Raw genomic sequence first — 24,232 nt, forward strand, 5'->3', positions numbered from 1 at the left:
ACAAGCAGAATATCAGACCTAGCTCTCGTATGAAACTCCCTTGTCAGCCAAGGTTAATGAACACCCTTTATTAATCAGTGCAATGCACTTTAAGTACTTCATTTATGGCCCCCAGCCTCTTCTGGTCCCTTGTATGGTAGTCATAGTTTTAATGAATGATTTCACTTGAAGACTTTCTGGCAGATCTTCTATCTGTCTTCCTAAGGAGCAGCTGATGGCCAAACATGCTTTTTTATGCTTAACAAATGATCTCTTTCTCACTTATTTTTCTTCTTTTTAATCAATTTTCTCTTTCTTTTTCTTTTTTTCTTTTAGTTACTGGCTGGAGATGTGGTGGGGACCTCCCCATTTCTGGTTGCTGGAAAAGTTTTTCTCTCTAATCACTTGGCATTTCAAGCCTGCGTCTCTCTCCCATCCTCTCGGGATCCTCTGAGAATTATCCTCAGAATGTTAGCTATTAAACTAGGAGCCTAGAACTGTGCTTGGGTCTCTAATCTTTCAGGGCTGTGTAAACACAGGGACATGGTCCCAGCAACTGCCTGCTAATCCAGCCAGAGCAGCGTGGGCAAACTTTGGCGGCAGCCAGAGGTTTGTCCTGGTGTGGGGCTGGTTTCCCTTTGATAACATTAGCTCTGATAACCACTGGGGAGCCTGGGTTTAAGCTTTAGTTTAACCAGAGATGTGTAGCCTTTCCAAGTGCTGGAGCAGAACCAATGTCCCCTTTCAAGAATGGGCTGCAACCCTTCTGTCCTCACCACCTTCCTTGAACGAGGGTGCTTTCTGCCTCGCCTTGCAGGGTTATGACTTCAGCCTCAGATTTATATGAAACACTCGGAAGTGTACACACGGGGGTACACGTAGCTCTGCATAGTTTTTGAAAGGCTGAAACTTTGTAAAATTTCTTTATAACTTTTGGCTGTGCAGGTCAGTAGCAGCTTCTGACAGATTTGGGGAGATTGGAGTTTGAGAGTTAAAAAAATGTTTTGTTGTTACTTTTAAAGATTGTCTTTCTTACAGGTACATATGATACGCTAAAACATAAACCCACCCAGTCTTCTCTCGTCCCTCTTCTCTTCCCATTCATCTCACTTGTTCCCTTGAGAATTTCATTTCTACTTCATCTAGTCTGTACACATACGTGCGCGTGTGCGTGCACACACACACACAAATACACGCACACATATACTACATGGCATCTAGGTATTATAAAAGACAGAGACATATTATTTTTCTGTGGCTAACTTACTTTGATCGTTTCCAGTCACATCTATTTCCTGAAAACCATGTAACTTTATTCCCTTTTAAGGCTGAAAGAAAAAAAAAAATTATCACATTTTTCTCACCTGTTCTGCTTTCGGCACAAGTCAGCATATCACAGAGACACGTGCACAGCAGCCACGCTTTTTGCATAACTCAGCCATAAACACTGCATGCTATGGGTGAGATACAGAGCCAATGCAAGTGCAAAGCCACAAACTTAGAGTCTGGCCTCAGCCACTAGTGTTTAGATGAACATGGTTGTGTCCCACGATTTTGATTCGACCCACACTAGGTATCCCTCATGGAAGCCCTTGCCTGCATACAGATACACTGTGGTACTCTCTAGGTGAATTTCATGAGCAGATTACATCATGGTGTGAAGAAGGGCAGCAGTGACCATGAATGCTACAGGTCCCTGTGTGCATGGCGTGGACTCAGGGGTTCGTGCAAAGGGAATACCCGTGTTCCTGTCTCAGCCTCTCTTCTATTGAACCCATTGCTGAAGCCAAGCTTTTCTGAACCCAGCTTGCAGACACAGGAGTATGAGTGGCTTTCCCCAGGAGGAGGCAGCACCTTCTTTCCTGCCCCCACCCACCAGGGTTTCATCTTCCGCTTCCTTTCCAGCCTGCCCTCTGTGCAGCCCGAGCACACAGTTCAGTGGCAGCTGGCCTGTGTACAAGTGCACAGAGCTGTACCTCCCAAGGGTAAAGGTTAAGAGCAAGTCACCTGCTCCTAGCATGCTGGAGCTATTGGTGGCGACACTGTGCGTATGTGTGTGCGGGCACGTGTGCGTGAGAAAAATTCTGATCTTTTGATATATAGGCATTAGCAATAGCACATGAATTGGCCCACCTCATTCTTGGTTTCAGCAGCTCGCATGACCTCAGATCTTGTGCTCTGTGAGGCGCGGTGAACTTATTTCCATATTTCCTGGAGAACCTGTGCTCCAGCCCCATGTTAAAGATGGTCTCTCTGCTGAGGAGTGCTCTTTCCCCCTGCTTGGCACAGTTAGCTTTCCTGTTTTGCTGATTTATTCAGGCCCTTCCAACCTTTCAGCCCTACCACCAAAGTTCTCAAGTGCAGACTGAAAGCATATTCACAGTCTGCAGTCAGCCCTCTAGGAGTAGCAGCTAAGGTGTGTTCTTCTCTCCCAAATACACCCATGCTATGGGAAGGGGGGGGGGGGAGGATGCTTTAGAAATAGTTCCATTTTAGCCTTGGTGACATTCCAAGATCCTGTGGTCTGTGAGCCTGGTTCTCTAGTTCCCAGCTATGATGTTAGGAAACGCAGATGAAACTGAGTTTTGAAAGCCAAGGATGACTGACTTGTCCATGTAATAAGTGTTCAAGGAAAACTCTTTTGGTGCTGCTGGGAATTTAGGAGGGGGAAAGACTGTAAACGAACACATTTCCATGCCAACGTGGCACGTTACAGATGCTCTCAGGAGCATCTTCCCTTCTTGGTCATCTGTATCATTGTCTTGGAACTAAACCTGTACCATCGCCATAAAGACAAACAGAGATGGAAACCCTGCATGGCAGTAGCCCATGATATTGGACTGAAGCAGGAGATCTTTGACTCTAGCAGGCTGAGAGAGTGGTACTCTTGTCATCTGGCAGGGGCAGGATGATCTGCCCTCCAGAGCCAGCATCCCGGGTTTCTTTGACTTTACATCCCAACGGTGTTTTCTTAATCAGCTCTCTGCTCTTCCAGGGTCACTCTTTTTTTTTTTTCCCTATGCAGTTGCAGGCACAAGTTTTCAGTAAGTCGCAGCGGGACAGTGTCCTAGGGATGATGACAGGAAAGATCACGCAGCATCTTTGCCACTAGTAAGCAGGCCGAGTACACTTTGGTTTTCAGGTTCAGAACCAGCTCCATTCTACACAGATAGGGAAACTGTCATCGCAAGTTGCTTGCTGAGAAGTGTTCAGTACAGAACGTTGGGATGATCTGGGTGCAATGGAGCAGGCCTATTGTCCCACTACCAGAGAAACTAAGGGAGGAGGATTGCTGTGAGTTCAAGGCCCACCTGGGCTACACAGAGAGACTCTGTTTCAAAGAGCTAGATTAGAAGAAGAGAAATCGAACATTTCAAGTGGTGAGAATGACCTGTCTAAGATCTTAATTCTACAAACATTCTCTTTACTAATTTGTGCCTAGTCAATGGGTAAAGTTGTAAGGAACAGGGATCTAGGAACCATAGAGACTGTAAGAGTTGCAAAAAGCCTGACCCGTGTCAGTTCTCAGAAAAAAAGGCTCTGAGAGATTCATCGGCTGACAATGACAAACTCCTGATCCATTTTTAATTCAATCTTGTAATTGTGACCAAATAAAACACCTTGTCAACATCCTTACAAGACAGGGAAGAGCGCTGGGCACAGTAGTAAGCTCCTCTCCCTTTCCTTTTTCAGGCTATTGGTTGCCCAGTTATAAGCTGAAGTCTTCCTGGGCAACAGGTCTGCACCTCTCAGTTTTGCTTGGTCACGTGGAGTGCCTGATGGTACTGCTGGACCACAATGCTACCATCAACTGTCGCCCCAACGGGAAGACCCCTCTGCACGTGGCTTGTGAAATAGCCAACCTGGAGTGCGTGAAGATTCTCTGTGACCGTGGGGCGAAGCTCAACTGCTACTCGCTGAGCGGGCACACGGCTTTGCACTTCTGCACCACACCAAGCTCCATCCTCTGTGCCAAGCAGTTGGTGTCGAGAGGTAAGACGCGCTGGGAGGGCCGATGCTGGGTCTATACACACAGGGTTTGTTGTGTGTGCTCATACACACATGATTGGGGGACTTGGCCATTCCGCCTGGCCTCAGGCGATGTGATAGGCCTTCCAGCACCTTCAACCTGATTCATGGTGGAAATCAACATACACACAAGAATTTACATCTTTTTGTTGTTGTTGTTGTTGGTGGTGGTTTGTGTGTGTGTGTGTGTGTGTGTGTGTTTCCTACTGAAGCCATTCAGTGACTATCACGTAAAAATCTTAATATCTGAATGTAAGAAGTGTATTAATTTTTATAGTTACTTAATGTGTTTATTTAACCCTTGTTATGCATCAGGTAAAGTAGTAACAAAGAGAAACCAGTTTCCACTCTCAAACTTATATATACTTATAGATGTACACAGGGATATATGTCTATGTATACATATTTCAGTAGAGGAGGATCTTAACAAAATAGTAACAAAATAAATTTTAATTATAAAAGTGGGGAAGTGTTACCAAGGAGAAAATATCATCTATGTTAAGAGTCAACTATTACAAAATGTTAAAGATTTTTCCAGGTCCTTTAGTTGTTTAAGTTTCCAAATAATATTTCGTGTAGACGTGCCATGCATTTTTACACAGGTCTCAGTCAAGAACTTGTTAACTTTGGAGGGCCGTGACTGTAAGTACCTGCGTGTGGACTCCTGTAGCTGGACACATTTTGATTTCCCCTGTAATACACACCTAGGGGTGAGAAGATGGATAGCACACCTATAAGAGACAGACACCGTGCTTCCCAAAGTGGCCAGACCACTTCTTAAATTCCACCAGCGGTGTGTGAAAACTCTACTTGCTTGCTAGTCTTGCCAAAATTGATAAAGTAAAACATTTCACTTTATCTTAAAGTCCAGGTATTTTACTTTAAGGGTAAAAAGTTTAGCTCTCTCATAAGTGTGTAGCAGTATCTCACCGGGGCTTCAGGGCGGCATCCTTTCTGGGTGAATGCCATCAAATAATCCTTGACTGATGAATTGTCACTTGGAGAAGTATCCGTTTATGGTTTTTGCTCCGTTTTCATGAATGAGCTACTGAGCTGCTTTCTTATCCTGGATACAAGATGAGGGTTTGCCTTTATAAGAGCCCTAGCTAGCGTGTAATCATGTTCTCTCCTTTCCTCCCCCATTTCCCTATTTTATTACCCTCTCTTTCCTACTTTTTTTTTCTTAATTTCGCTCTCCTCTTTTTTTCAATGACGTCTCCCTATGTAGCCAATGCAGTCCTGGAATTTAAGAATTCTAGAATTTGGGAGACTAAGACAGGAGGATGGCAGGTTTCAGACCTGCTCAGGCTGTAAAATCAATGAGGAATTATCTTTAAAACAAAAGAAGTAAGAGCAAGTCAAAAAGAATGAATCTAGACAAAGTCACGATAAATGCTAACACTCAAGTGACCAAAGTCTAAGGAGAATGAGAGGGACTGTGGTAACTCAGGACTAAGAAAGAGGTGTGCTCAAGAAGCAGGGACCAGCCAGCTACTGGGAAAGCTTTCAAGATTAAATGAGATATTCCTTAAATCCAGTGAAAGGTTAACACCAACGAATCAAAACAACAGAACTAAACAAAACGAAAACTGGTTTGATGGCTTCCTGTGGACGGCAGATTAGGCTGGGGAGGGTTTAAATGGATGTTTTGAAAAGAATATGCTAAGAACTGCTGAAAGCTGTTTGCCCGGAGAAAGGATGCAAGAATAACCTGATTGTGACAGCTGGGGCAGGATGCAGGGCTAAAGGTGACTGTAGGGAGGCCAAGGAAAAATTGCAGACCACGAGCACAACAGAGTTACTTTAGTAATCTTCAAGGACCCAGGTTTCCAAAGATGAGATGGGATGAAATCTGTAGATGACAAGACAATTTTAATAAGTATGCCCTGTAAGGCGATTTCCAAAATCAGAGTAGATAAGGTGAGGCCATCCAAACCTGAGGAATTCCCCCTCAACCATTTGGAGTCAAAGGCATTGGCGAAAAATGAGAGAAAGCAGGAAAGGTAGACATTTCTGTGAGAGTAGGAAGAGTGCAAAAATAATGCACTCAAGAAGCGTAGTAGGACTACTGAGTCCTAAAGATGTCCCTGAAGCCATGGGAATGAAGGGGTCATCAGCATGGCTCATCCCTGAGGAGGGAGGGGGAAGAAATGGGGAGAAGGGAAAGGGAGAGACAGGGAGGAATGGGGAGGGCTAGACTGAAAGAGTGTGTGTGTGTGTGTGTGTGTGTGTGTGTGTGTGTGTGTGTGTAAGAGAGAGAGGGGGGCAAGGCAGGGATAGAGAGACAGAGAGAGACAGAGAGAAACTGAGAAAAAGACAGAGACATATGGAGAGAGACAGAAAGACAGAGACAGAGAGGCAGAGGGAAAGAGAGACAGAGAGAGGGGGAAATAACAGAGACAGATAGAGAGACAGAGGAAATGACAAGCAGAGAGAGAGAGAGGGAAAGACAGAGAGACATGGAGAGAGACAGAAAGACAGAGATAGAGACAGAGAGGCAGAGAGATGAGGGAAAGAGAGAGAGGCAGAGAGAGACATTGAGAGAGAGAGAGAGAGAGAGAGAGAGAGAGAGAGAGAGAGAGAGAGAGAGAGAGAGAGAGAGAGAGAGAGAGAGAGAGAGAGAGAGAGAGAGAGAGGAGTGAATAGATGATCACAGTTACCAGCTCGCTCAGCTCCTATGTTCTGGACACCCCCACATTTTATATTTACATTCTTCCTTGTGTTAGATTGAGTTTAGACTTTGTTCCTATTTAAATAGTTCAAACTTTAGATTTCATATCACAAGAGACGACTGATCTGTTGTTCTGTTAGCAGGGACAGTAGGGTGACAAGGGAGCACAAGCTGTGTCCTAACTGCCCTCATTCTCCTGTCCCCTATTTAAACCTATAGAATTCCATACATGTATACAATGAAATATGACGATTCAACCATCGCATTTCCTTCTTCTACCCCACCCCCAACCTCACCTAATATTCCCCTGCCTTTATATCCTTCCCCCCTTCTTTTTAAAAATAACTCACTAACTTCACTTGGTGCTTCCCATGTAAGTGTGGGTGTGGCGCCATCTACTGGAGCATGGGCTGCCTAGCAGTGCCCGCACTGCCCTGAAGAGTGAGGCTTCCTCCTGCTGCAGGTGGCTGGCTCCTCAGACGCCGCCGCCAGGCTTCCTCTCACACACCCCTAAGGCAGTCCACGCTGCGGGGAGTCTCGACTACACACACCAACTTTTACTCGGGAACCCCGTTGCTGGGATTAGAGATTCATTTTGGACAGGAAGATGTTGGAACCAGAGGTTTAATTTATTTCCAGGTCCCAATTCATGCTATAGCTGTCCCCTCCAAACAAGGCTATTCAGAGAGTTGGGGACAACAGAAAAGGCAAGCGAGACACATTCAGCATGAGTCTAGGACTGGGCGCCGTAGCTTCCAGGGCGTCTTCAGAGCAAGCTGGCACCCACACGGTTTGTTAACTGTACGCCTGAACTTCCAAACTTTACATATTAAACACACATACCCATACATATGGCTAGATACACATATATGTATGTACACACACACACAGACAGACAGACACACACATATATATATGTACATACATATATATTTATAAAATGTTAAGACATATCTGATTTACTTTCACCACTACAGAATTATGTATATTACTGAAAAATTTAGAAATACTTGTCTTCTTAATGGAATATTATGCCATATATATATATATATATATATATATATATATATATATATATATATATCCCACGCACAAATCAAATGATGCAAAAGTGTGTTCATTTATACAGACAGTTTTATTTATTTATTTTTTATTTATTTAGGGTCTCACATTGTAGCTCTGGTTGGTCTGGAACTCAGCCTAGGGAGTCCCTCTAATTTGTAGGAATCTTCTTGTCTTAGACACTTGAGTGCTATGGCTACAGGCATAAGCTACTCATAAGTAATTTTTTTTTCTTTAAAGGCATGTCATCTATAGAGTAAGACCCCGAGTTTTAGGATTTTTGGAAGATAGGGTCTCTGTAGCCCAGGCTACTCTTTGACTTGGTATGGACTCCAGGATGGCCTTGAACTTCCGTTTCCACTGCCTCTGCCACCCAAGTTCTGAAATTACAGGTGTGTGGGCATATGCAGTGCCGAGCCTCGCGTCTGCTGGGCAAGCATCCTTACTGGGCTACAGCTCTTGCTCCCTCTTCCTATTTGGAAGTAGGACATGTGGCAAACAGGAATCAATAGAAAAACAAAATTGCAAATGAAATAATTGGGGAGTTTTTTAAATCTTTGCTGCCGCTTCTTCCGAGGAAGGAAAAGCAGGTACTTGCTTGTGGGCCAGCCTTCCAGTCTGGAGATTCCGGAAGAGTCTAAGGTTAACTTTCATACCTTTCTGGGCATCTTCGCGCCCTCCCCTCAGGGGGCAGCACTTGCTAAACAGTCCTCGGTCAGAGGTCTGCTCCAGCAGCCCCGAGTGCATGTCTGCACCCTCTGCCATCGAATTAGTGCAAACTCTCAGGGTCACAGCTAGTAATGGGGAGCTCCTGGCTGGTCTGACACCCCTGTCACTAGGGAATTCGGTTGCCGCCTGAGTTCTGTCTTGCTGGGATGATGTTGTAGGTAGGTGTTTTGGGGAAGTCACATACATGTCTTCCTGACCGGACAGGAGAATGGAGCCGGCACACAGGCAAGGAAAATAAGCCAGTCTAACGTGAACCTCAGGACCAGAGAAGTCCATTAGAGAAGAGACAGTACCATGGCAACTGAAAACCGATGTAATTTCATTTGCTATTTAATGGGCTCTTTGTGGGAAAGTGCTCTTTGTGGAAAAGGCTAATTGAGTCCAAAAAAATTGCATGCAATTTTCTCTTAAAGGATTTTGCCCTGTTTTTCTCTGTTGCAGCCGTGACTGTGTCCCACGCTGGATTTTGCCTGCTATTTTTCTGTTTGCCTTTCTACTTAATGCCGCCATCTTCTGGCCTTTGTTTCCTTTGGTATTAGTATAATGGTGTTCCTCAGTCGAGAGGGCTTATTTACCTCAGCGAAAATGTCCATTCTTTGCTTTCTGCATTTCCCTATGAATAAAGCGAGTCAGGTCAGGTTTGGCTGGCTCCTAAGCTGTGCATTATTTCCATCCAGCCCCTTTCCTAAGAGGAAAATGAACACTGCTTGCTTTGGGCCACATGAAGCAAATCCTGACAGTAGGAGGAAAATTTGTTACCTGAGAAAAGCTATAAAAATTCAAATGGCTTCTGACAGACTGTAGCACGAGGGGCAATGTAAAGAAGACCCTGCCTTTGAAAAGACCACCCTCTGTTCCTGAGGACCACAGTAACACAAGTCACCTACTCAGGAGAGTCCCTGACCAGTGAGGCCTTCATTTTAATAAAGAACCATCCACACACCCGCAGGACAGCCCGCCCTCTCCCTACCTCACTGCTGCCCACCTTCCCATCCCTTGGGCTGTGCACTGTGATAGCACAAAACTGTCCGCTTCATTCATTCATAGACTCTTGCCCCCTCTGTGGTATTGTAAGTACACTTAGGCCAACTGAATTTAATTTTTTTCCTCTAAGTTGGTGTTATTTGTTAAAATTATTTTTAAAGGAAATGATATATCACTACAAAAAAAAAAAAAAAACCAGCAAAGGGAAAAATCTTTCATTGCTCAAAGAGAGAAATAGAAACAGTAAATTATAGGCAGTGACTTTCATGACCACCACCTGCTCAGAGATCGTCCTCTATCAGATGGTGGAGTGCATCTCTAAATTGCCTTGTCTTCCGAATGCTGCCTTCTTTTACCTCGTCTCCTTTACCGAATGAGAGAATTGAAATAAGTTGGGGGGGGGGTTCCTTTCTCATCTCCATCTGATAGCTGTTTCTCCAGTCCCACTGAATCCTTTACGGGGGCTCATTGCACACTCTGTAAAACACAGCCTTCAGCAGGGCCCTGTAAAGTCGATGAATCCCCTGTTGGTGGAATGTTAAAGGCTCCTCTTCAGAACCAAGGCTACTTTCTCCATGCCTCTTCAGCCCTGTCCTGGGGGGTCCCAACATACATAGAAAAAGAGGAATTAATAATGTATGAGGAACAAAGAGAAGGAGGAAAATTGCCACTATTTCCTACAATTATGTTTATCTACATAAAAATAAAACCTTAGAAAAATCTACCATCAAATGGTGAGGACGAATAATTGAGTTTAGCAGCTGTTCTGCATCTCCAACCATTCTTCCAACAAGTCAGCTGTATTTCTATATGTAAGAAATAAGCAGTTAGAAGTCGTAGAGTAAGAAGATGCTTTATCAAGCTGGAGAGATGGCTCAGTGCTTTAGAGCACTGACGACGGCTCTTCCTGAGTTCAATTCCCAGCAACCACATGGTGGCTCACAACGAGGTCTGATAACGCCCTCTTCTGGTGTGTCTGAAGACAGCTACAAGTGTACTCACATACATAAAAATAAAAATAAAATAAAAAAGATGACTTATAAAATCACAAGAAACGGAAGAAATCCAGAAGATGCATGTAATACAGGAGATAGGATAATATGCTATTTGAAAAATATTAAGATATTATATTCAAGGTTCATTATGAAAAATGCAATACTCCTTTTTTTTTTTCCCAACTGCTTTTGCTTCTCTAGTTTGCTTAGCCTAGTGTTTGCACATCGCCGAACCACTGCCACTCATTTATGTTTGAAAACAGGGAAGCTGTAACCGTGTAAGTTCTGTGACAATCAAAATTATAGAGGCATGATTAAGACCTGTGTCCTTTTCCTCTTTGGGGCATCATATGATACCTACCTGCACTAGGTCCTTCCCAGTCCCCACATTCCCAATGAGTTACATTATAACCCAAAGCTCACCACAAACTAGAATAACAATGTCTTCTTTTAATTAGTCTTTTGTCTTTTTTTTTTTTAATTTGCTTAGATTTCAATGACTTGTTGATATTTTAAGCCTTTATAAATTTTTTTTTTTTTTTTTGCTATAAGTTGCATTGTTTTTGCTTGGTTGGTTGGATTTTATTACAAAAATATTTAACCTCAGTCAATATTTTAATCAACTTCATGTTCCAGGAGGGGGAGTCCCTTCTAAGCCTTCCTGTCTTGTCCTGGGAACCTCTGTCACCCTGGGGATCTTTTGTGACATCCAGGCCTTCCTCCCCTCCTTGGGTCAGATTCCTCTCCCTGAATCATGCTTTTTTTTTCTTTCTTTTTAGTTTGTTGCTTTTTGAGTTGACCAAATCCTTAACAAGAGCTCTGAGAACTCACGCTGGAGATGATAAACACCACTCAGCGTGTTTGCTCTTCCTTGATTGACAGAGAAGCCCGGATTCATAATTATTTCCCTCTAGCGTGATGAAAGCATTCCCCCACAGCCTCTGTTTTTTCAAGATGTTGCTGGCAAATCTGAAGCCGTTCAGCCTTTGCTCAGTGACCTGTGGTACTCTTTCCTGGCGTGTTTAGGGTTTTCTTCTCACCCTTGTTCTGAAAATTCACAAAGATCTGCTGGCATGCATTTCCTTTAGTCTGCTTTCCCGGCTCCTCCAACCCCCGCAGTACTTCTCTGTCCATTTCAAGTGTTTTTGTGCACAAATTCTTTCCTGCTTTTTAACGTCCTCTTTTGTGAATTTCCATCATTTGAGTATTGGTTCTCTGGCTTTACTCTTGCACCCCGTCTTTTGCTGATTTCCTGCCCTGGATAGGTTTTGCATTTGTGCTTGCTTTCTGGGTTGTCTTAGAAAATTCTTGGCTGCCTCCCTGTAGGTAAGATGGCACGACTGAATTCCAAGTGAGGTTTATACATTATTAGCTTCACTCACTCTACAAGATTTGGCTAGATTAGTCATTTGAATTTTTTTTTTTTTTTTTTTTTTTTTCTGGTTAGATTCTCCAAAGGGAAAATCTGACAGGCTTCTTCCCAGAGGTTCAAGGTAGAATTGCTAGTATCCTCGGTGATGGGTCGCAGGTAGTGCAACCACAGTAAATCTACCTCCACTCTGGCATATTACCCTCTCCTTTTTTTACAGTGCTAAAACCTGCTCCTGCATGAGCCTTGAAAATAGCCTTCCATTCTGAGGTCCATTTTCCACGCGCACCATTACAGCTGCGTGTTATGTTCCATATTCCCATCAGACCTTGTTAGGTTCTCACGGGACATTGTCATTGTCTTTTATCACACTCATCTTTGCTTACGTCTTTGATTAATGCTGACTTGTGGGTTTCAGGAGGACAGATCTTTCCCCCAGCATAGCTAACTGCACAGTAGTACCTTTTGCATGTTGACTGTCACGTCTATATTAAATCTTCAATCCAGAACAAAGACTCGTGCTTGAGGGACCAGTGTACTTAAAACCTTGCCAGTACCAGGACCGGAACAGTTGTATTCAGTTTTTGGCTTATTGTATTCATTTCTTTCCCGTGACAATTAACTTGCCAGAGAGAGAGAGAGAGAGAAGTCAGAGACATTCAGTGTTACTGGGAGATACAGTCGGTTGGGAATTAGGAGAGCTCTGTTGACCTGGTGTCACGGATAGTGTTAAATATTGCAGGACTGAAGATATAGACGGCTAAGAGCAAGGTGAAAAAACTTTTAAAAAGTATTATTTATGAAGGGTAGGCAAGAGGGGGAGTCTTCTATTTTTATGTAACACCTGAACATAAACAAACAAAAATGTTAATGGAAATTCTGCTCGGTGTTCAGAGTTTGAAGACAGAAAGAGCTGGGTGAGGGTGTGAGGTTGTCTGACAAGTGTAGGCCATGAGGTCCAGAGAAGGCAAAAAGACTGCCTCTGGAGAGGAAAACCCCACTTCTCTCGTGCCCTAGAGAGAAAATGGGGAGGGGGAGGATGGAGACGTTGTTGTATGGTTGTCAGGGTCTGAAGTAAATCAAGTAAATCACTTTCTAAGTAAATCAAGTCATAAAGAGATCTGGTCAGCACAAGGATTAAAGACTTCGAGAAAAGCATCTGGGATAACGACTATAGAGCATGGGAAATAGGTTAGAAAGACGAATGCTGGGCCCCCCCCGGAGGGGCCAGCTAAACCTCTCTGCTGACATCTGTGATGGTACCAGGCTTGTTCTGAAGATGTCACAGCCACAGCGCGGTTCTTGCCCAACGGCATTCGGAGGTTTGGGATCTGGCACTGCCACCGTCACGTCTAGTGTAAGCGGGTGCTGTGATAAAAAGGCAGGGGACTGGGAATTTGGGCAGCAGAGAGGATGGGATGTTAGGGCGTAAAATTAGCTAGAGGGGATGGGATGAAAGTAAGGAACTCCTAAGTGGCAAAGAGATTGTCGGAAGAACATCCCGCAAGTTCCCAAGATGGCTACAGCCAATGGTAAGCAAGCCAGATGTAACGAGAGACGGTAATGTCAGAGAACTGGACATGTGAGTTGGTGGTTGCCAGAGACCAACTAGCTTCAGACATGGCTCAGTCTACGCTGGACAGTGAGTAGGAGTCAGAAGGGAGGGAAAGTCACTGACGAGAACGGGGTCCAATATCTGAGAGACCAGGGTCCTGGGTTATCCCTGCGTGTGTTTATTAGACACCCAAAAGGATGGCCGGGCACTTAGGTACTGAAGCAAAATTCGACTCAGACGTCTGAATCTATAGAAGCTGATGGGGAGATAAATAAATGTATTTAGGAAGGAGGTTAGGTAGCTAAAGAAGCAAAACCCCTGAAGATCCAGGGATGTTCTTTTTATTTATTTTTTCCCCACCAAGGGAGTTAGGGAGTAATTGGAAACAGCAACGGGGAGTCAGATATATGAAAAAGAACACCCTGCTCTATACTGCAGGCCAGAGCTAAGCATCCTACATTCCTTGCCTGAGCTTGGAACGGAGCGATGCTAGCTCGGTCGCCATGGTGACCAACGCCATGTCTCCGGGCTCATTAATCCTGTGTTCCAAACTAAGCACTTAGCCATAGCTTCTGAATAAATGCAACAAGGCTCTGCGTGCTGAAAAGGGCACATTCATGTTCAGCGGGGGGAGAGAGGTTTTCAATTTCATTCATTAAACTTGAGTAAATAATTTAATATCTTTGTGCGCCAGTCCTCCAAGCTAATGAATAAGGATAAATGCTTAATGGAAAAGGCTCGCTTAATAAAGTTAACAGCATCGGCGCTACACGTAAAAGAAATTGATGTTGTGGCCAGCGTATATGCACGCGAAGAGAACATGGGGAGGAAGAGGACGTACATTAAGCACGTCGGTATGGATGTGTCAGGTACTTTAGAATAAAACGACTCATTCAGTCCTGTGACAACTGTGTGAAGTGCACGTTCTTTTCCTCATCACAAAGATGAGAAATCAGAAACCCAAGAGAAGTTAAAGGAGGTTTTACCTGGCCTGTCTCATCTGAGCAGGCCCCGGGCTGCTTTGCATCAAGTCCATGTTGGTTGGTCCTACTGTGCCTCGAAGCAAACCGTATGCCGCTCTCCCAACTGAGGCGGTGGACTGGTTAAAGAATCCGGCAGAAACTCTGTGCTTCCTTGACCTGCTCAGAGATGCTTAACCATTGTATCTGAGTTCCAGTAGCTTGAAAAAAGACAACCACCATGCGGTGTTTTGGATGTCGGCTGGGCAGGGTAAATGTGCTTAGTTAAAAGACACACACACACACACACACACACACACACACACACACACACACAGAGTTGATGCGTCTTTGGCTCCCCCAAAGCAATAATTTATTCCCACTTCATCATTTTCTAGCACACAGAAGGTCTAGTTTTGTGAGCAGGCAACCCTAAGGGAGAGCAATTCTGTCCTTTGGAATAGGATAATGCCTTTATTTGGGTTTTCTGATTTGCTGCAACAACACAAGGGGGTGGACGGAAGAGATTGAAGACATTATATTAAAAATCCGTTTATTCATTTTCCTTAAAATTAAACTCTGTAATTAAAAACACCTCTTTGATCAATTTCCAAATTGCTGCCTCCAGCGAGGAGGAATGGTAAGATATTAAGTAGCAAAAACAGCCCAGGGTGCCGAGGGGAAGCTCCGACTTCCAGCAAGGAGACCCTGTAAGATGCTAAGCAACAGAAGCAGCCGGTTGCCATGCAAAACCCCTGCCTCTAAACTCACCTGTTACTAAGCTGCTTCTTTTTTAGCCGTACCCATTAGCAATCCAATGGCCAATTATTATTATTTTTTTTACCTACAAGACCATTCCAGGATATTTTCTCAAATTATAAATTGTGAGGTATTGCCCACAGAAGTCTCCAACATCTTCAAAATCAGTTTCCCCCTCCAGCAGGCTTTCTTAAGTTCCCCCTCCAAAGCCATGGTAGATTCCTCTCTAAGCTTTCAGACCGGGTCTGTTATCTTTGCCTTATAGCTAGAAGCATCTAGAACCGGAAATTAAAGAATGACATTTTCTCGGGCCTGAAGGACTTTTTTTTTTTCCTTTTCCCCATCAGCACTTCTATAATTTTTCCTTGTTTAGAGGAGCCCGGATCTCGTTATCCCGTGAACATTTTAAACACCATTTAGCAGAAAGATAGCAGATTTGGAAACAGAAAGGCATTGTTTTCTTTGTAACCTCTGCAAGGAATGACTTACAGAAGATAATCTAAACAATTTCATCCGGTGCTGAAAGGGCTCAGGTTTGGAGGTAACGGTTAAGTCGACCAGACCCTGAGACTCTCAGCTCAGCTCCTTACTCATCCGAGTAAGAGAACTCACAAGGAGGGAAAGTGGCAAAGGCTCTAGGCCCATGCCAGCTCCTAAGGTATTTCTACTCATTGGAAGGCCCCTGGGAACTGGAAAAAAAAAAAGCAGAGGCTTGCCTTTTCTGAGACAGAACATCCCCCCCCACCCCCACAGTAGTGAGAGGAGTTCTTAGCCAATACCACGAGAGACACCCTCAACACAATATCCTTGGCCTTTGTTCACTATGGATTTAGGATTTTGGTACCCTCCCTCCAATCTTTTCCCAATGGACAAGGCCAGCCAGACTTAGTTAACGAAGGGGGCGTGATAGAAGTAACAAGAGAATCTGCTCTCTGTAAGTAAGGTTGAATCCCTGGAGAGGAGGTCAGAGGAGCCCTGGGAAACGGCAGGCTGGACTTCACAATAATCGTAAGAAATCCAGGTGTGATGGCACAGACCTACAGTGCCAGCGCTTGGGGGGCTGGGCTGTGAGGATGCCGAGTTCTAGGCCAGGCTGGGCTACAGAGCACAGCTTTGCCAGAAAGAGAGAGAAAACCAAAACACCTGGAATTTTGTCAACACTCCCCTTCACTTTCAAAACGATGTCATGAGGCCAGCTGTATTCTCTCCGTTGAACCGCTTAAAACAAATCCGGGAGCAAAGAGCTTAACTAGTAAAAAAAAACAAAAAACAAAAAAACAAAACAAAAAAAAAAAACAAAAAAAAAAAAAAACAGAGTGGTCATCGTGACCGCCGTGCAGAGTACCTGTGCTGGACACTAGGTGGTGCTGTCTCACCTATGCTAGAGAGGGTGGCTGGGAAGGTAAGCTGTTAGTCTTGGGACTGTCCCAGTCTTTGCGGTTGCCCTGCTCAAAGAATGTTTGCCTCCACTCTAACCTGCATGTCAGCCAATGAACTTGAATTCTCGGGTGCTTCTGATAAGGGAAAAGCAGTTCGGTAGCAGGCCATCCTTTGCCAACATTTCCGGTTGGCTCAGGGTGGGCAGTGAGCACACCTGTCTTGGTTGTGAAAAATCTAAACTCTGAAAAGTAACTTCTAAAAATGTAAGTTCTGCGGCAAGGTTTCCCGAGTTAAGATCTTAACTGGTTGTGCAGAGCAGAGATGGCACGGCAAGCCCCCTTGAATCTTGGCTCTCACGCCTTTTCTGAAGAGACCCTGTTAATAGGTCAAGCAATTCAGCACTGGAGGGGAATGGTGGAACAAGCAAGGCCCCAAGGCCCTCCACACGTGCAAGTGACCGTGCATCATGTCTGGATCTTTCTTTCCGTGTTGGGTTTGTGTGATGTCTTTGCTTTTGTCCAGGAATGCATTCTCCAAAGTCCACTGTATTGTGCCGTTAAAGGTGTGGTACAGAAGAAAGACCACTGACCAAATAACCCTGGGTAGGCTCTTTTGCTAACGACATCAGCTTCCCTCCAATCTTGTGCATGCTAACATGGGCCTGTACAAAGTCGCCAGGAACACACACACACTTATCACAGAGTTCTTTTCAACATACCACACAGTATTAATATGTCATAGGACAGAATTTTGGAAATCCTGATCTAGAATAATGATAGAGGGCTTATAGGTAGAGGAGAAACCTTCACTTAGTGCAGCAAGAACATGAGGTTTTGTATAAATCAGTCTCCCCCCCTGCTCCCATCTCGGGGAGGCCCCAGAAAGAGCATCAGTCAGAGGAAAGGATCCTCTCTTGCAGGGTGGGAGGACCAGTCTGCTTTTATTCAAAGTCTACAGATTGAAATGAGAATCTTATCCAAAAAAAAAAAATCACTTTTACAAAAAAGAAGCAAGGAGGCCAGGGAGTAATATAACAATGTTGACTTTTTTCACGTGTGGAAAACGTATGTGTGAGTTTCATATATGTACAGAAAGTAAGGGCAGAAGGGGGACTGTGTGGGGGTGGGGGAAGTGGATCAGCTGGGGGAAGAGGGAAATAGCATGACAGTGTGGGAATAGACAAGATACAATGAAGTATTTGTAGTAAGTATATATGTGTCATAATAAAACACACTATTTTGTATCTTGAATAAATAAGTTAGCAATTAAACACCACCATAGAAACATCTAGAGTAGTATTCAATAAAATTTGGATCCAATAACATTTGGCCAATCATGGCCAAGTTGACCCTTCTGCTGAGTCACGGGTCCAATCTCTGTCCTATGGCACTATGAGATCGATCATAAGTTTGTGCCGCGGTGAGCCACTTCATTTGTGATGGTCTGCAATTGTAGCGGTAGGTAACTAGCAGCCATCTCCCATTTGCCTGGGAATTGCCACCAGCCATCTCTTACCGGGGACCTGGCTATCAGTCTCAGCTCTTCTCACCACACAGAGGGAGGTCTGGATATAATAGCTGCCACCCTCCCTAACCTTATTAGCAGAATAAGGCCTTTCTCCAGGGTCCCCTTCCTAGCGGAGCCTGGTGTCACGTGCCTATAGTCCCGGTTACTCAGCTGGAGCTGGAAGACTGCGGAGTTCAGATCGCTTGGGTCTACAAAGTGAGCTTAAGGTTAGTTTGGACAATGCTGTGGAAACTTATCTTAAAATAAAAAGTTTAAAATAAGGTTGGTTGTATCTCAGCTTATAGATTGCTAACATGGCACCCTATGTTCAACTCCAATAACACACACGTGCACATGTGCACACCCATGAGAGAGAGAGAGAGAGAGAGAGAGAGAGAGAGAGAGAGAGAGAGAGAGAGAGAGAGTATTTACCTCCACCAGCAGCTTTCCAAATGTCTTCCTATCCAGGGCATACTTCGTGGCTTCGTCCAGAGCTCTCTGGGCTAGCCCGACAGCACCAGCTNGAGAGAGAGAGAGAGAGAGAGAGAGAGAGAGAGAGAGAGAGAGAGAGAGAGAGATTAAGCGGATTTTTGGTAATGCAGTGGTTGCAGAAACACACCAGGTACTGCTTCTGGACTAAAAGACCCCTTGCTCATTGTCAGGGACACTGGCGGCTCCACCAGGCACATTTTTCAACGAAGATTTTACTTCTATCGCTGCCTCTGAGAAGGAAATGCATGGTTACTCAGCTGATTCCTTATCATGTGATGCTTTCTGACACCTGGGTGCTGCCCTGCCCTGCATCTTCATACCATATCAGCATCCTGTTCTAAATCAATGCAGACATGGCCACTCAACTCCATCTCTGCAGTGGGGCCATGCCTCCTCTTACTCTGAAAGCCATCAGAGCAGAATTGTGTCCCTGGGTAAAGTAAGAAGCCTATATTCTGTTTTTTTTTTTTTTTCTTTTTTCAAATTCATAGCTATTTTTTAAGTTCCTCTGGATTAGCCTCTTTTTCAGTTGAATGGCAATAATAGCATTCATTTCTATAGAAAAAGCATTTCAACAGTTTCAAGGGAAGATTCGGTCTCACTTCATATACCCCACAAGATGAATGCAAGACTGCATAACAACAGTCCATTTTCCATGAGTGTGAGCTCTTCACTCTTATCTCTGGTTACTTGGCTAAATTTTAATCAGTGGGTTACGGAATTAAAAAGATAAAAGAAAATGAAGTAAACATAAGATGCCCGAGCGCAGTCAGTGCCCGAATCTTGTTTTCCAGCTGCACATCTAGAAAGATATCTTTTCTTTCAGGTTCAGTAACTTTAAAATAAACAAAATGATAAATAAACATAGGCTGTTTGAAAAGCGTCTGCCTCGCAGGGGAGGAGAAGCAATATTGTGAGGAAGCCGGCAGGTAAGCCTTGATAGGAAAAAGATTTGCTTCAGGAGTCGCGGGGAACTAGTTTGCTATCTCCGCCTCCTGTTCTCACGTGGCTGAGGAAAGCTCACCTCAGTTGGGCTGCCTTCTCTGAGAAGAGGCGACTGTGGAGGAGTGTGGTCAGCTACAAGGGTAGAGCTGAGCCAATGGCCAGTCCTTTGCTTCCCTGCCTGCGGCCACAAGGACTGCATCTTTCTCTTTTCTGCAGCAAAGTGTTAGCGAGTCGCTACAGGTTTTCCTGTCTAAACTCAAATATGGCTGTGCCCATCCAGTCCCACGGTTTCAATACCATCCAAGGGTGTTCACTTGAGATTTCCCAGCCTGCCTCTCCTCCCAGACAGCCAGAACCTTTATTTCAGAGGTGGAGAGTTTTACCACCACCTCTGGATATTTAATAATGATAATGAATAACGTCCAATTTAACACGCCAAGAAGGAAACTGTTCATGCCCCTCTAGCTAATTTGTCTCCCGGACAGGAGTGAGGAACTTCCTTTGCTTTAAGCCTCAGGCATTTGAATGTTGTAACAGAAACACACTTAACTTATCCTGATGAAATCATATCCTAAGGAGAACTTAGCATATGTTGGGAATCAAAAAGTTGAATGACTTAGCTAAGGTCACCTGAAAATCTTTAATCAGGGACTCAAAGTGAGCCTAACAGGGTGGACATGGGTACGCATTTATCAGAGAATCTGTAACAGGCAGGCCCATGCAGGTGCTTGATAATGGTGATGAAATTTTCCCCAGAAGAATCACCAACTGTAACCGAGAGTATGATGGGTGGGTTACCCACAAAGGCTTGTAGAACAGTGTCAGGATAGAGGGAAAAGAAAGGGTGAACAAGAAACTTTGGTATTCCATGATGATAGCGAAGTCACTGGAGTTGGTAAGATTACTGATATGAACGGATAAAAATAACCTCCCCGTGTGACATACACTTTAAAGGACAGTCTACAGGGAATGGAGAGGTATTGGTTCCTGGAGACACGAGAGATTTAAAGTCTTCCTAAATCCATATGCAAATTAAAATAAACCCAAGAGCAAGCAAATGTTAAAAAGGGAAAAAAAGGGGAAAAAAAGGCTAGATTATAATTAATCTGGATAGTTATAGGACCTTGAAGTACAAGTAGACCATTGTAATGCAAAAGCAAAGAAAATAAGCAAAAAACAAAACAAAACAAAAAACTAACAACCAACCAACCAAACAAACAAAACAACCCCCCCCCAAAAAAACCCACAAGAAAAAACTGACTAAAGTCATTATCACCATATTTAGGAGAAATCAAGCTAAAATGACTAAAACGTTATTTTATTAGGATAGTATACACTTAGATCTTCATTGGAGAACTCATACAAATGCAAATCACTCAGAAAGTTCTATATGCAGACAAGACTATTTGGATGATTAATCAAAAAAAGATTTTTAAGAGTTAATAATTATGAATTGACTAAATAAATTCAAAATTACAAGAAATGGTATTTTTAACTTTCAGAATTAGCATAAAAATTTAAAAAACATGTAACACACTGACAGGGGAAATCTACTCCACTGTACCAATGGGATAAATGTAAATATAATTCATAAAGATGCCAAACACACCAGACATCTCTGCTTTATAATTCTGTTTTCATGAATTTATTTCAAGTAAGCAATACTAAAATTTATACCTACTTATTATTACTAGTGTTAATTATGAGATCAAAATTTTGAAAAAAAAAAAAGATTCTTGTATACCCAATAGTAAGGCACATTTGCTTCATGGAATATTATTTAATTATTTTAAATAGTCTTTAAAGTCACAGTTTAGTAGCATAGAAGTGATTATGGGAGCAAATTTCAAAAGGAGTACAAGTATTATACCACATCTAACTTACTCAAAATCTAGGGGAAAACATTAAAGTACAATGAGCTCTCGGTGTGCGCATACCAGACTGATGGCAGTTAACTGGACTCAAGGTTTCATTCCTGATGAAGGCATGGCTTCATGAGACTCCTCCCTCATGAGTCACTGACCTATAAGCCGGTCCAGCAGCATCCATTCACTCTGTTTAACAAAACTGAAGAGATGTAGTGCAGCTGCTCCATTCAGAAGTCAGAGAAACGCCCATGAGTTATCTACTACTCATAGAAAGGACTCACTGTGGACAACTTATGCTGAGAGCCAGCGCCACCAAAAAGACCAAGAGTAGTTAGCCTCATGACTGGATGTTGGGGGAAGAAGCAAACCAGCAATATTTTCCCATGGGTCTTGTGTTCAAACTTAGAAAAGGAGACCAACCCGTCTGGTTTAGAGTTCTACACACAACGGGTAGACTAAACAGAAGTGAAGATGGTACTTGCTTATGGACAGGCTGATGAAAACAGCGGGAGTCGCCTATGGCTGGATGAAATTCTAACTGGGAAGAGGGTAGGAGGGCAGGGAGCTCCCCCACATCAAGAAATGTTTGTTTTCCCCCTAGGGCATGATGGTACATGCCTTTCATTCCAGCACCCAGGATGCAGAGGCAGCCTGGGCTATATTAGTGAGACGCGGGTCTCAGAAGAGAAGGAGTGAGAGAGCAAGAGCGAGAGGTGTTATTTGCATCCTCAACAGGGATATGATTATAATAATGCCGGAGTTGTGCATATATATTTATATATATCATATTGCATTTGCTATATTATGAGCCTGAGTCGAATTCCTCCCCCCCCCAAAAAAAAATGCACAGAAGCCCGAACCTCTAACACATCAGCCTGCGGAGGTACTTGGAAACAGCGTGACTGCAGCGAAGCCATTCTTGAGTGGGATGGGCCGACCTGTCAGAGGATGTGCCGTGTTCTTCCCGATGAAGACCAAGACGAAGAAATGTGGAGACAGAGGTGAAGACTGACAGGACACTTCTACAAGCCAAGTGCCACCAAGGCTCGGCAGCCAGCACCAAGGTTGAGACAGATTCTCTTTCAGAGACTGCAGAGAAAACTGGCCTCACCTGCAAACGCTGGGATTTCAGACGGTCCTCTTCGTCATCAGCTTAGCTGAGGAAGTTGTCCTTGGGTACTTTCTTTAGCTCCTACACTGGGGACCCTGTGCTCCGTCCAATGGATGATTGTGAACCTCCACTTCTGTGTACCCCCAGAGCTCCTTGGGACTAAACCCCCAATCAAAGAAAACACATGGTGGGACTTGTGGCTCTAGCTGCATGTGTAGCAGAGGATGGCCTAGTCGGTCATCAGTGGGAGGAGAGGTCCTAGGTCCTGTGAAGGTTCTATGCCTCAGTATAGGGGAATGCCAGGGCCAGGAAGCAGGAGTGGGTGGGCTGGGGAGCAGGGGGAGGGGAGAGGGGATAGGGGGTTTTCAGAGGGGAAACTAGGAAAGGGTAAGCATTTGAAATGTAAGTAAAGAAAATATCTAATAAAGAAAAGAAAGAAAAGAGAAGTAATCCATTTTATCTTCCTGCTAAATGCACTCCTGAAAGTTCCCTCAAAGAGCCTCGGAACTCTAATTCCTTGAAGAAATCACAAGAATCTAAAATCTAAAAAACATTCTATGTTCTTTTGGAAAGTTCTTGCTGGAGAAAGAAATTCAATTCTAAAAGTTCCACCTCAGAGAAGGTAACTGTACCGTGCATTCAGTTATCCCAAGATAACTGAAGGGCCATGAGCACACGTTCAAGTCCATTACAAAAAAAGCCCAAAGGCTGTGGCTCCCTCTAAGTTGGGCTGTAAAATTTTCCTCCTGACTCTTTGATTCTCTTTCTTACTGGAAACTCTCCCGCAGCTGAAGTGACCCTGCACATGGCTTCCAGAAAGACATTTGTATTCATCCTATCTCACCTAGGAGCAGAAACCTGACCAGAAAGGAGACCTCATCCACAACCCTTCTGGCTTGGAATACTGATGAACACAGGCCCAGAAAGAGTGGCTTTGATTACAATTCTGCCTCCTGCAAGTGAGAAGCCCCAGTATGTGCTAAGCTGTAACTGGAGAAACCTCACTGGAGAGTTGATTTCTTAACCAGACACGGCTTGTGGGAGAGTTTCCTTCTTTAAATATATTCTGAATAATCAGGGGGATGCTGTAAATAAGGCCAAGAAGGAGCTATTCATGTGAGAAAGCTGATTTTAAATTTATAAAATGCAATGGCACCTCTGCTACATCTGGTTTTCATATAACAAGCAATATAAAATTTCCTGCAGAAAAAAAAATAATAATGAGGTAGAATAGCATACTAATAAGGGATTTTTTTTTTTCAAACCAGCCTGCCTGCTTGCAAATTTCTGCTTGCAAGATCAGTACCTTAGTGCACTTTGTGCAAATTGTTAACCCAAGGATAACTTTCTCCAACTATAAAATTAGGGTAAAAACTGCATCTACTACAGAGTTGCTGGGAGATTCCATGAGGTTCTGCATGAAATACATTTAGATTATGATGCAGCACATTGTTCAACACCAAATTAATATCGGTGACAGCAACATCAATAACACTACTATCATCAATAACTGATGATGATGATGATGGTGATGGTGATGGTGATGATGATGGTGATGATGATGATGATGGTGATGATGAATCTCTTTGAACTTTTATTTGGAGGACCAATGAAAATTTCCAGTACAATTATTTATGACGCTAGCCCTCAGGGGTCATTTGGTCCACCTCTTTAAATTAGACAGAGAAGGAAATTTCTAGTTTCTCAGGTTGCTAATTCTAACACTTAAAATTTGTTATCAGAAAAATAAAAACCCGCACTGGTTTCCTGTTCTGTTCAGTAAGTGGGTTTCATGAAGGCATTCCCAAGGTGCTGTCCAAGGAAATCATTAAAATCCCT

The 24,232-nt window shown here is 43.7% G+C and overlaps 1 protein-coding gene and 1 long non-coding RNA gene across 2 annotated transcripts in view; one reads left to right on the forward strand and one right to left on the reverse strand.

The window, feature by feature from the left end:
- Asb4 (ankyrin repeat and SOCS box containing 4) overlaps positions 1-24,232 on the forward strand; it is a 37,774-nt gene that overhangs the window by 4,128 nt on the left and 9,414 nt on the right. Inside the window, exon 2 of the mRNA XM_021190544.2 lies at positions 3,673-3,972. Coding sequence (XP_021046203.1) covers positions 3,673-3,972 — 300 coding nt within the window. The remainder of the gene's footprint in view (positions 1-3,672; positions 3,973-24,232) is intronic.
- LOC115063426 lies at positions 30-18,499 on the reverse strand. The gene is made up of 3 exons (XR_003843305.1): positions 18,410-18,499; positions 7,039-7,044; positions 30-39 (listed from the first exon to the last, which is right to left on the reverse strand). It is a non-coding gene; the product is annotated as an uncharacterized LOC115063426 (long non-coding RNA).

This window comes from Mus pahari, chromosome 2 (genome assembly GCF_900095145.1).
Source record: "Mus pahari chromosome 2, PAHARI_EIJ_v1.1, whole genome shotgun sequence".
Classification (NCBI taxonomy): Eukaryota; Metazoa; Chordata; class Mammalia; order Rodentia; family Muridae; genus Mus; species Mus pahari.